We start from the raw sequence: 13,495 nt of genomic DNA on the forward strand, positions 1-13,495 counted from the left end.
AGTTTTAAGATTAGCAATTTAGTATTAAGTTGAGTCAAAAAGATTAGAATTAAGTTAGTAGCTTAATCCTGACGCAAGTATCTCAAAAAAAAAATCATAATCTTCATTGTATATGAAAAAATATATTTTTTTTACCAAAATTAAAAATCAAATCAAATGTAAGATATCATGTAAAAGGTTAGATATCATAAACTTTTGAAGAAATATTGTAAAAATCACAAAAACAGGTCACTAATACGTGTGAATCTATTATAAAAGGTGGAAAGTATATTCGTTATACAATATACAATGGATATGTATTTTGTTAAAAAGGAAAAAATGTGAAATCAACAAAATCAAGAAATGATATAAAATAAGAAACAACAGAAAAGAGGAATAATACATAAATGCTAAAAACTTAACTGCATGAACTTAAAGTGTTCAAGAAATATTATATATATGTACATATAAGTAAATCACAGAATTCATATGGTGAGGATTGAGTTAGAAGGGAATTGGAAATGGAGAGTAGTGTTGATGATGAGAGAAGATTCAGAGGAAACAGTAAGACTGAAAGTTCGTCACGAAGGGTGAGCAGTGATGTGGAATATCTGTTTCCTAGCTCTGTTAATAGAGAGGACAATGACGAAGAAGAGGCTTTGAAATGGGCTGCAATTCAGAGGCTTCCAACTGTTGCGCGTTTAAGGACAGGTTTGTGGATGACCTCTGAAGGACAAGCTAATGAAATTGATATACACCATCTTAAGCAAGAAGAAAAAAAGTTTTTGCTAGAAAGACTTGTGAGAATAGCTGATGTTGATAATGAGAAGTTCTTGTTGAAGCTCAGGGATCGTGTGCATAGGTGATACTACTCTTATTGCATATTAATAACTCATTTTCATTTCATCGATTCAATTGTTATATATTTGTCTTTTATTTCTATATAATTTTTATCATATATCAATCACCCCTCTGATCACTGTCAATCACCACTCTACCCATCTTATCACATATCTAACTATGATCGACTCTCACTCTGACCACCAAACTAACCATCAAAAACCACCACTCCATTCATCTCCAATCACCGATCTAACCACTATCAACTATAACTATAACCAACACTATAATCACCACCACTCTAGCACTTGTTTACAAACAACCACTATTATTAAAATTAATACTAAATAAATATATTATATATTTGAAATTGATTTAGATTTTGAAAAGTTCAGAAATCAAATTTAAAATTAATTTTACTTTTTAAAAAATTTCAAAACTAAAACAGATTCTTATTGTGTTATCCTGCATCATAAAGATGCACTAACATTTTCGACATTGCATGACATCCCAGAGTTGGAATTAATTTTCCTACAATCGAAGTCCGATTTGAGCACTTGAAGATTGAAGCAGAAGTTCAAGTAGGAAAGAGAGCTTTGCCTACTCTCATTAATTACACTCTTGATCTGATAGAGGTCAGTAATATCATTGAACACCAACAGTTATATATTATTCATGGAGAAACTCATATACTAATTCCCTTTTCTTTACTTTTTTGGGATTCTAAAGGCTCCATTTAACTATATACTAAGAAAAAGAAGACAACATCTCGACATTCTCCAGAATGTTAGTGGAATAATAAAGCCTGGCAGGTAACTATTCCAATTTCCATGTATCATTAGAAAAACAAGAACAAAGAGAACTTTGGTTGAAATTCAAATATATTTATATTTGTTAACCTGTATATCTCCAGGATGACATTGCTTTTGGGCCCTCCAAGTTCTGGAAAAACAACACTCCTTTTGGCCTTGGCTGGAAAACTTGATCCCAATCTAAAGGTTATTTAAAACAAATGAAAACATGTTAATGAATTGTTTTGGAATTTGGATTTCTAGCCAGCTAAATCTCTTTAATTTCATAATCAGGTCACTGGAAAGGTGACTTACAATGGTCATGAGATGAATGAGTTTGTACCTCAAAGAACTGCTGCTTATGTCAGTCAAAACGATCTTCACATTGGAGAGTTGACAGTTAGAGAAACTTTAGCCTTCTCAGCAAGATTCCAAGGTGTTGGACCTAGAATAGGTTAGTACATGACATTGCATTTTTTGCTAAATGTCTCATCTCAATGCAATTTTAAAACATTTGAAATTTGAAAACATGATTCTAAGTTAAATAGAAATATCTTTGGTAAAATGCAGATATGCTAGAAGAAGTATCTAGAAGAGAAATTGAGAGAAACATATTCCCTGATCCAGATATCGATATCTATATGAAGGTAGGAGACGGTGCAACGTCTTTTTCTTTCCTATTTTCAATTAGGAATATAATAGCTAATGAACTTGTGACTTGGAAATATGTTTAGGCTGTTGCAACTGAGGGCGGGAAAGAAAATCTTGCAGTAGATTATACTTTAAAGGTAAAAATCAATACACTCAAAGCCTTCTTTGATCCTCATAGGGTAACAACTAATTTAGTTTCATTTGCTTTATACTTTCAGCTTTTGGGGCTAGAGAACTGTGCAGATACAGTGGTGGGAGGTCCAATGTTAAGGGGCGTTTCTGGCGGACAAAGGAAACGGGTTACAACAGGTAAAACATACTTGATTTCAATATTGATGAATAACATCATGATTCACCATAATAGAGTGGCAATGAGAAAACGTTAAGAATATATTAATACAGGGGAGATGCTAGTAGGAACAGCTAAGGCTCTTTTCATGGATGAAATATCTACTGGTTTGGATAGCTCAACAACTTATCAAGTTGTGAAATCAGTGAAGCAGTCTGTCCAACTTCTCAATGGAACCGCTGTGATCTCACTATTGCAGCCACCACCAGAGACTTATGATCTTTTTGATGACATTATTCTACTCTCCGAGGGACACATTGTGTACCAGGGTCCTTGTCAACATGTTCTAGAATTTTTTGCTTCAATAGGTTTCAAGTGTCCCGAGAGAAAATCTGTGGCAGACTTTTTACAAGAAGTAAGTGTATCCTTATCTTCTTTCTACGGTCTATATGAATAGGAGTGACTTTTAACAGTTTAATTTTGTTCATATTGATGTAGGTGACATCAATGAAAGATCAGGAGCAATATTGGGTAGAAAGAAGGAAGCCTTATAAATTTGTGACACCTAAAGAGTTTGCTGAGATATTTGAGTCATTTCATGTTGGAAGAACTCTTGGTAATGAACTCGTTACTCCATTTGACAAGCTTAAAAGCCACCCAGCTGCTTTGACGACCAACACGTATGGAATTGGAAAGTGGGAATTATTCAAAGCTTGCATAGCAAGAGAGTATTTACTCATGAAGCGCAATGCATTTTACTATAAATTCAAACTTTGCCAAGTAGGTTTAAACAATTAGAACATAATAAATTTTCATTTTATGTATAAACTATGTACCTGTTACTCCATTACTGATGCATTTCTCCTCCTTCTAAGATTTCTGTGATGGCTATTGTTACCATGACCGTTTTTCTCCGAACTGGAATGCACCGCAATTCAGTGATTGATGGGGGCATTTATGCCGGTGCATTGTTCTTCGGAAATTTGGTGGTCATGTTTAATGGATTAGCTGATCTTGCGACGACTATTGCGAGGCTTCCGGTGTTTTACAAGCAAAGGGACCTTCTCTTCTACCCTTCTTGGGCATATGCTCTTCCTACATGGATCCTGAAAATTCCGATAACATTTGCTGAAGCAGCTGCTTGGTCATTTCTTACCTATTACGTCATCGGTTACAGTCCTGAATTTGCAAGGTAAAAAAGAAAGTTATCAATACTTATTCAGTAAAGCTTGACAAGTATTCGTCAACTCAGTATGACTTTGAACCCTAGTGTGTAATTAACGGTGTCTTTTGTATACGATTATGTAAATGCAGATTAATTAAGCAATACTTCCTTCTCATACTTATCAACCAAATGGGTACTTCACTATTCCGATTACTAGGAGCAATTGGTAGAGAAATGGCAGTGGCTGCAACACTTGGGTCATTTATATTGACCTTTCTCGTTGCCATGGGTGGCTTTGCTGTCTCGAGAGGTACTACAGCTCATAGATTGGAGTAGCCAGAGTTAATGTTTCTTCTATATATATTATTAGAATTTAGAGTAACAATATTTTCCTCCTTTTTCTACTGTTTGGTTTCAGATAGTATTAAAAAAGGGTGGCTATGGGGCTACTGGATATCACCTATAATGTACGCAACGAATGGCTTAATGAATAACGAGTTCCTCGGGAATGCTTGGGGAAAAGTATGATCTGCACTATTCTTCATCTACATTTTCTATATCTAATAAATATAGTCTGCTGACTGGATACATACTTTCTTTTGAAAGGTTCTTCCTAACTCAACTGAACCTCTAGGAGTTCAAGTTTTGAAATCTAAAGGGTTCTTTACAGAATGGTACTGGTATTGGATATCTTTTGTGGCAATGATTGGATACACGTTATTGTTCCACTTTTGTTACACTCTTGCTCTATCTTACTTCAATCGTGAGTTTCTTTACATTAATTAAAATATTTTATAACAAAAAATGAGCATAAAGTATGAATTAATATTTCACACAAATTATGCAGCAATTGAGAAGCGTCGGGCTGTGAAATCAGAGCAATCTCAAAGCAATGGGGAGAATAGTGGAAGAAAAAGAGGAATGGTTCTTCCTTTTGAACCACATTCTATAACCTTTGATGATGTCTCATATTCTGTAGACATGCCTCAGGTAGTATATACTTAAACGAAATAAGTTTTGCATTCCACTCTCAGTTCTTAATTTTTAAATGAGTTTCATTAAATCCTTGTTCTAAACTTGAAGGCAATGAGGAGTCAGGGTGTCACAGAAGATAAGTTGGTTCTTTTGAACCGTGTCAGCGGAGCTTTTAGGCCAGGTGTTCTCACTGCACTTATGGGTGTCACTGGTGCTGGAAAAACAACTTTGATGGATGTACTTGCTGGTAGAAAAAGCGGGGGATATATTACTGGGAATATCACAGTTTCTGGATATCCCAAAAAGCAAGCTACCTTTGCAAGAATTTCGGGATACTGTGAGCAAAATGATATACACTCTCCTCATATTACTGTCTATGAATCCTTGCTCTATTCAGCATGGCTTCGATTGCCTGCGGAAATCAATACAGAAACTAGGAAGGTTGGTATTAGAATATATTGTTGTATATGATTTTCTATACACAGAATATGTCGACAGCCACACCCATCTTTCTACCTACACAACACGCATACACACATTGTTGCAACAATTAAAGCGCGCACACCTGACTTTCATGTTAAGTTCTAATATATTTTTAAGTATGATACAATTGTTGTTAACCTCATTCACCAGATTGCTTTTAAGTTGCCTATTTAGCCACAACAAGGATAATCAGCAAGTAATTATTCTAAATTGTTTGATGTTGTGTAGAAACTCATATATATTTTGCAAGTAAATTTTCACTAGCCAAGTGCATAATTGCCAGATTTAGCATAATCATTACCATTCGTAGATAGAACTATTATGCACTTTAAAATAATGTTGGAAGCAAAAAGAGTTTGGAGCTGACTAATGGTTACTTACAGATGTTCGTTGAGGAAGTCATGGAGCTAGTTGAGCTGAACTCAATAAGGGATGCATATGTTGGTCTCCCCGGTGTTACCGGTCTCTCAACTGAGCAGCGAAAAAGGTTGACTATTGCAGTTGAGTTGGTTGCTAATCCTTCGATCATATTCATGGATGAGCCAACTTCTGGGCTAGATGCAAGGGCTGCAGCTATTGTTATGAGAGCGGTTAGGAACATAGTAGACACCGGAAGAACAATTGTCTGTACCATTCACCAGCCCAACATTGATATCTTTGAATCTTTTGACGAGGTAAACAAGAGCTAAAATTTATCACAATTTTATATTTTGTTTGTTTTGCCTTCTTATAACAAATATTTTATCCTTATTTTCAATGAAATTAAGCTTTTCTTAATGAGGAGGGGAGGACAAGAGATATATGTGGGGCCTCTTGGACGTCATTCTTCACAATTAATTAACTACTTTGAGGTAAAATAATTTTGAATTTTTTTGAACTGAAGTTCATGTTTTGAATTTCTAATCTATCCCAACGTGAAACTTACCTTTTGAGATTTTTTTTTTCATAAAAGGGAATTCAAGGTGTCACTAAGATTAAAGATAGCTACAATCCAGCAACTTGGATGTTGGAAGTCTCGAATGCTGCAAGAGAAATGGAAACGGGGATTAATTTTGCCGAGGTGTACAAGAATTCAGCATTATACAGGTATTTTCTGTTATGTGAAGTATTAAACTTCAAAACAATATGCTAGATAGCAAATAGCAGAAAAAAGCACAACATTTTCTTGTTGTGATTTGTTATTTATGTAAAAACTTACGTGACATTTGTTGCAGGAGAAACAAAGCTCTTATTGAAGAATTGAGCACTCCATCTCCCGGTTCAAAGGACCTTGATTTTCCTTCAAAGTACTCAAGGTCCTTTTTTGTTCAATGTATGGCTTGCTTATGGAAACAACATTGGTCTTACTGGCGCAATCCGTATTACAATTTCATGAGATTTATCTTCACAGTCGCCGTTGCCTTGTTGCTTGGGGGTGTGTACTGGAAAGTTGCTGCCAAAATGTAATTAGACCCAACTTTAAATGACTAGTAGTTATATATGGCTTTCAAAGTTTTGCTTCTAATCATTCTAAACGTGAATTTACACATCAATTATTGCAGTGAAACCCAACAAGATTTCTTTAATTCCATGGGCTTTCTGTTTACTGCTACTATTACAATTGGTAGCAAGAATTGTAGTTCAGTGCAACCAGTTATAACTGTAGAGCGGGTAGTCTTTTACAGGGAAAGGGCTGCAGGAATGTATTCGGAGTTGGCATATGCTGTTTCTCAGGCAAGCATTGTATTGATCTTTATTTAGGTTTAAATAAGTAAATAGTCCATGTAAATATACCACTTCTTACCTTAATATCTGCATTTTTTTTGTATAGTTTTGATTATTATAAATATTTTTTTATTTTGCTTTTGATCCTTATTCTTTGGTTTTATTCCCTGTAAAATTGGTTTATATTTAATTGATTCTTATAATATGAATATTTAAAATCTTTATTTATGAAGTTAAGCGTATGTAAATAAATCTGTGTCATCTTTTTCTAATCTTCAAGTTTTCTTCCATGTAGGCTCTAATTGAAGTCCCTTATAATCTTTTGCAAGCTGTGATTTATGCGATTATAGTTTTTTCACTGCTTGGTTATGAGTGGACCGCCGCTAAGTTCCTTTGGTACATATTTTTCATGTTCTTCACTTTCCTTTACTATACCTACTATGGCATGATGGCAACAGCCATAACCCCAACCCAAGCTATGGCTGCTTTGTTCAGCAGTGCATCCAATTCAATGTTCAATCTCTTCTCGGGATTCTTAGTCCCACAAACAGTAAGTTTTAATTTTCCTTTTGATGTTAACTGCACACATTTGTACTTTACAAATAATCAATTCATTTATTTGATTCTTTTTAATAATTTTTTGACATGGGCTTGCAGAGGATCCCTGTATGGTGGAGTTGGTTTTATTGGATAAATCCAGCAGCTTGGACTCTGAATGGGCTGGTGACTTCACAGTTTGGTGATATGAAGGATGATTTGGATTTTGATGGAAAGATTGTTCCCATTCGAGACTTTTTGCGGAGTTACTTTGGTTTCAGGCAGGAATTTTTGGGAGTTGTTGCAGCTGTAGTTGTTGGATTTACCATACTTTTTGTATTGGTCTTTGCCCTATCCATCAAGACAATAAGTTTTCAACGACGCTGAGTCGTGGAATTTTGGTGTATAGTAAAATATTGGTATTTTATGTGTCTAAAACAAAAGTTGCAATTCGCAACCCATAAGTAAACCAAATTTAGATTAATACCATGCTATAATATAACATATGTTATCTCTCTTTATGTTTATCTCTGCGGTATTGTTAAGGGTACAAGTTAATTGCTGATATAGGGGATGGTTTCTAGGATCAATAGTTAAGAGCCCAATCATGAGGTTGGTAGGAGGGTAGCTGCTAACATAGATGCTTGTTTAGTTTTAAAATCTATAAAGTCGAACCCTAGGACAACAAGAATAGAATTTTCAAAGGGATCATCTCTAAAAGGACAGAGGCGTTTGTCTCTGACATGTTAGGGGTAAGATCTGAAGCCAATATTGCCTGCGAACATCGGCTAAATATCAGGCCAATGCTAAATAGACACTAGCTGGACTCTGATTCCTTTTTAGCTAAATAGACACTGGCTTTGTCCACACTAGTCAATGATGGTTTGCAACAAGCTAGTCATTGTTTGTTTGGCTCACACTAAAAAAATTGTTGGCCTTTAGTATTAACTTGACCCGCATTAAATGTTTCTCAGAAAAGGAAGGAAAAAAACCAAAAAATAACTAATTTCTCTGACAACATTTTCATTGCTGGCCTTGCTTATCAAAGAGAAGGCAAGCAGAAATTCGTCTAACCAATGATAACTTAAAGGCCTTAACGAAACACAGACACCACAGAAATACAAAAAAGGAATATGAAGTGAAAAATTACCAGCAATATTGATAAGCTGAGGTTGACAGTGCTCTCATTGGCAGCTGCATTTGCATTGAAATATCAAAGACAGTGGGAGCGTAGTCCTGTTGCCAAAATAATACACTGGCCTTAACAATTACTGCTCGCAGATCTGTCAGACAATTACAAATCAAAGTAGTTCAAAGCCAGTTGCTTTCATGATTGAACAATGTTCATTTCAAACAAGACCTGCCGAATTAACATTGACCTGCTAGTGCCTTTCACTTGTTTTATCAAAAGTTGATTCTTGCCTTTTATTTGACTTATTAAAATCCATAGTTCAACAGGTTCACTGAAAGCGAGATACTATAAAATCATAGTTCAACCAGAAGGCTTCTTATGAGTAACTTGAATTAGTTGGCTTACTTTTAACGTGGCAACAAATGTATATAGAGTGCAATCATTCAGATAAAGGTTTAGGCATATTAGTGTTGTCATGTTTTAATACCCCAATCATGTGAAACAAAACAGGTGTATCCATCCATCACACACCCTAATCTTTCGAAAATCATCGCTATTACCCTACATCAGAGAAATTTTACAATACAAGGCAAGGATTCAGACTTTGTTGCCTAGAATATCATCTTCAGTTTCTATGATTCAATATAACTAACACCTCCTAAATCTAATCATTTCAACTTCACATAGATAATATTACATAAAAATGATAATTATCATGATGCATGAAGATACACGAGCACAAAAGATTTTACAGAATATGAATATCTATGATAGGAGTCTAATTTCCCATTTAAAAGTTTTGCTTCAATTCAATCTATTAACGTTCAAACAAATGGTAATATTATGATAAAACAAATTTGAGAAACAAAACAACTCTCAGCGGCAACATAATTCCAATGAAATTTCTACCTTTGAAGAATCTCCCATGTATTGAGGCACTGTGCTTCAATTGGGGAGAGAGACAATAGCGTGATGGAGAGAAGCTGGTGAGCCTCATTGAAGTTTAACCACGAGGGTGATTGGATAGTGATTTTGCACAACAGCTAGTTTGGAACGCCATTTGCGGCGGAACGAGGCACTATCAGTATTGCCGGTGGCGGCGGCGATTTTCGCTCCGGTGAAGGCAACATGGTGGTAGAGGATGATTAGTTGAAAGTATGACGTGTAATTACAATTTTATCCTCCGAGATAGTACTTCGGTCTTACGATAACTGTCATTCTAATTATAAAATATATATATAACCTTGTGGAAAACAGTATTATGCCATTGCCTTTGAAAAAGTGACATATTTTATGTCCAAAATTTATTTTTTTCAATCAATCTACCCATTCTAAATAGGATACGGTTTACTATCATCTCGAATCACTTCCACTTTATTTACAATTTCTCTATATGTCCAACTTTTAGTTTGAAGTAACTTTATGAGTTGCAATATTGTAACATTTTTGTCTACCAACTCTCTCCTTTCTCTTTCCGGCCTCATCCTCTCACTCATCTCTTTCCCACACTATCATTTCATTCTTCATCCATATCGATATTCATCAACTTGAACATCAACTCAACCAAACAAAACAAAGTTTGAAGGTGATGTTTCCTAATCTCATACAAACATGCTTCTTTCATGTCGATTCTTCTTTTTTTTTCTGTTTTTTGTTTTGTTTTGTTTTCCATTCTTTTTTATCTTTTGTTTGATAACAACCGGTGACAGAATATAATTTTCTGGCATATTTCATTGATAAACTTAACCGCCTATAAATAGGCAAATACATAACTAAAGGTACCATGAAAATAGGCACTATCTAACATATTCAAAAAATAAACTCCTATTGACTAGGTAAACTAAAACAAACTTACTGATACTCCTAAAAACTAGAACAACCCAAACGTGCAGATTATTAAATTTTCTCAACAATCCCTCCCTTAAACTGAAGTTCCAGACACACATTCAGTTTAGTAAGAGTTAAGCTTTAAAACTCCATTCCTCAAATTGAAAACTTTGAAGTACAAACACCAAGTAGCCTCCTGAGCTTCTGAAATGCAGGAAACTTGAGAGGCTTGGTTAGAATATCAGCTATCTGGTCTTCACTTCTGCAGTAAGTAAGATTAATGACTCCATCATTTGTGAGATCCCTCAGAAAATGATACTTCACATCTATATGTTTGCTTCGACCATGTAAAACTGGATTTTTTTAAAGCTTTATTGCTGAACTGTTGTCACAGTAAATCTGAGTAGGTCCATCCTCCTTAAAATGCAGCTCTTTAAGAATTTTCTTTAGCCATATAGCTTGACAAGCACAAGCTGTTGCAGCAACAAATTCAGCTTCAGTGGATGATAATGTGACAATAGGTTGTTTCTTTGATGACCATGAAACAGCTCCTGTCCCCATCTTGAAAACATACCTAGATGTGCTTTTTCGATCATCCGAATCTCCTGCATAATCACTATCCGTTAACCCAAACAGATCTGACTTTTCTCCACTTTTGTAGAACAGCCCATTGTCCTTAGTTCCTTGCAAATAACGAAAAATTCTTTTTGCAGCCAAGAGATGAATCTCTGTGGGACATCCCATGTACCTGCTAATCACACTTACAGCATGCATTATATCAGGTCTTGTTGCTGTCAAATACATTAAACTCCCCACTATTTGTTTGTAAATAGTGTCATCAACCTTCTTTCCGCCATCATCTTTGTTTAACTTCATACCAAACTCAGATGGAGTATTTACAGGATTACAATCCTTCATTTGAAACCTGTTCAAGATTTCCCGCACATACTTCTTTTGAGAAATGAAAATTCCAGTAGAAGATTGCACCACTTCAATGCCAAGAAAGTAATGCATCATGCCAAGATCAGACATCGCAAATTCAGCCATCATGGATTTCTTAAAACTTCCAAACATGGCTGTATTATTTCCAGTGTAGATCAAATCATCTACATATAAGCAAACAATGAGCATTTTTCCTCCATCTTCGGTCTTTGTAAAAGGTTTATGTTCATAAGGACATTTTTGAAATCCTTCCTTCAAAAAATAAGTTTCTATACGATTATACCAAGCTCGTGGAGCTTGTTTTAACCCATATAGAGCTTTCTTTAACTTATACACTTTGTGCTCATTGCCAAGCTTTACATAACCAGGAGGTTGATCGATAAATACCTCTTCTCGCAAATCTCCATGGAGGAATGTTGATTTCACGTCCAACTGGAAGATAGGCCATGAGTTTTGAGCTGCCATAGCAATCACCAATCTGATTGTATTATGCCTTGCAATAGGAGCAAAGACTTCTTTATAATCAACACCAAACTCCTGCTTGTAGCCCTTAGCTACCAAGCGCGCCTTGCGTTTGTCAACCTCACCATTCTCCTTCAGCTTTGTCTTGTAAACCCACTTTACACCAATTGTCTTCTGCCCTTTTGGAAGATCACATAGCTCCCATGTGTCATTTCTTTCAATGGCTGTAATTTCAGCATCCGTAGCCTTTCTCCATTTTGGTTCTTTGACAGCCACTTCAAAGACGGTAGGATCACAATCTGAAAATAGAGCAAAGTGTGTAAGTGGGTCGTCACCTTGGTCAACTCCAGTTACCTCATAATCAATCATCTATGCTGGTCTCCTTCGAACACGTTGAGGTCTTTTTGATTCAGCTGTAAGTGGGCTTTGATCAGTTGGAACTATTTGAGTGACTTCATCTTCTTGCTCTTTTTCCATAGGCTGCTGCACTTTCTCCTCATCATCAAAATCAGCTGGAATACTTTCTTTAACACCATTTTGATTCCATGACCAGGTGCATTTTTCATCAAATACCACATCACGGCTGATGACAATTTTCATGGTGCTCGGATTGTATAATTTATAAGCTTTTGACTTATCACTAACACCAAGAAAAATACATTTTTCTCCCTTGTTGTCTAACTTCCTCCTCTTCTCATCTGGAATATGGGCATAGGCAATACACCCAAAAATTCGGAAATAATCTATAGTAGGTTTCCTTCCGCTCCATGCTTCCTCTGGTGTCAGATTTTTAACAGCAAGTGTAAGACTTCTGTTCAATAAATGAGTGCTCCAATTAACTGCTTCGGGCCAGAAACTTTTTGGAATGCCACTTGTTGTCAAAAGACTACGCACCATATTCATAATAGTGTGGTTCTTCCTCTCGCATACACCATTTTGTTGCGGTGTATAAGCTGCTGTAAGTTGTCTCTTGATTCCATGGTTCTCACAAAAATTTGAAAATTCATGTGAGTTATATTCTCCGCCACGATCCGTGCGAAGAACTTTTATTGGGTTGCCAACTTCTTTCTCAACAAGCGCTTTATAGCTTTTAAAAGCTACAAAGGCTTCAGATTTTTCTTGCAAAAAATAAACCCAAATCCTACGACTATAATCATCAATGAAAGTAATTATATATCTTTTACCTCCATTAGAATGTGGTGTTATTGGCCCACAAATATCGGAATGAACAAGCTCCAATATTTTCTTCGCTCTCCAAGATTTTCCTTGTGGGAATTGCTTACGGTGTTGTTTGCTAACAACACATTCTTCACAAACTTGAGAAGAAGCTGTAATTTGAGGAAGCCCCGTCACCATGCCTTTTTGTTGTAGTGTTTTCAATCCGCCAAAATTTAGATGCCCAGAGCGAAAGTGCCATAGCCATGCCTCATCTTCTAATTTTGTCGAGAGGCACGAATGAGCTGTGTTGTGGAGATAAAGTGGGAACATACGATTCGCCGTCATGTTAACTTGAGCAATTAAGCCCAACTTTGCATCTTGAATCTGACATACTCCATCTTTGATAAAAATCTCGTATCCTTTTTCTTGTAACTGACCCACACTAAGCAAGTTGGTTTTTAAATCAGGCACAAAAAGAACATTAGTGATAGTGTGGGTGGAATTTCCTTTGGTTTGGATTGTTGTAAGGGCAAACTGTCATACAACATACGATCATAGGT

General features: G+C 35.8%; 1 protein-coding gene across 1 annotated transcript; it reads left to right on the forward strand.

Moving 5' to 3' along the window:
* The first annotated feature begins 289 nt into the window (after positions 1-289).
* On the forward strand, positions 290-7,929 carry LOC127125963 (pleiotropic drug resistance protein 1). Its single transcript, XM_051054824.1, has 23 exons — positions 290-841; positions 1,334-1,454; positions 1,549-1,631; positions 1,733-1,817; positions 1,905-2,064; positions 2,181-2,257; positions 2,345-2,398; positions 2,480-2,570; positions 2,664-2,965; positions 3,049-3,330; positions 3,426-3,742; positions 3,865-4,025; positions 4,134-4,237; positions 4,322-4,478; positions 4,563-4,705; positions 4,799-5,131; positions 5,557-5,847; positions 5,941-6,024; positions 6,126-6,259; positions 6,388-6,615; positions 6,715-6,886; positions 7,173-7,427; positions 7,535-7,929. Exons 1-23 carry the CDS (start codon positions 501-503, stop codon positions 7,799-7,801), a joined length of 4,242 nt encoding a protein of 1,413 aa, XP_050910781.1. The 5' UTR covers positions 290-500; the 3' UTR covers positions 7,802-7,929.
* The last annotated feature ends 5,566 nt before the right edge of the window (positions 7,930-13,495 follow it).

The sequence above is a fragment of the Lathyrus oleraceus genome, chromosome 3 (genome assembly GCF_024323335.1).
Source record: "Lathyrus oleraceus cultivar Zhongwan6 chromosome 3, CAAS_Psat_ZW6_1.0, whole genome shotgun sequence".
Taxonomy (NCBI): Eukaryota; Viridiplantae; Streptophyta; class Magnoliopsida; order Fabales; family Fabaceae; genus Lathyrus; species Lathyrus oleraceus.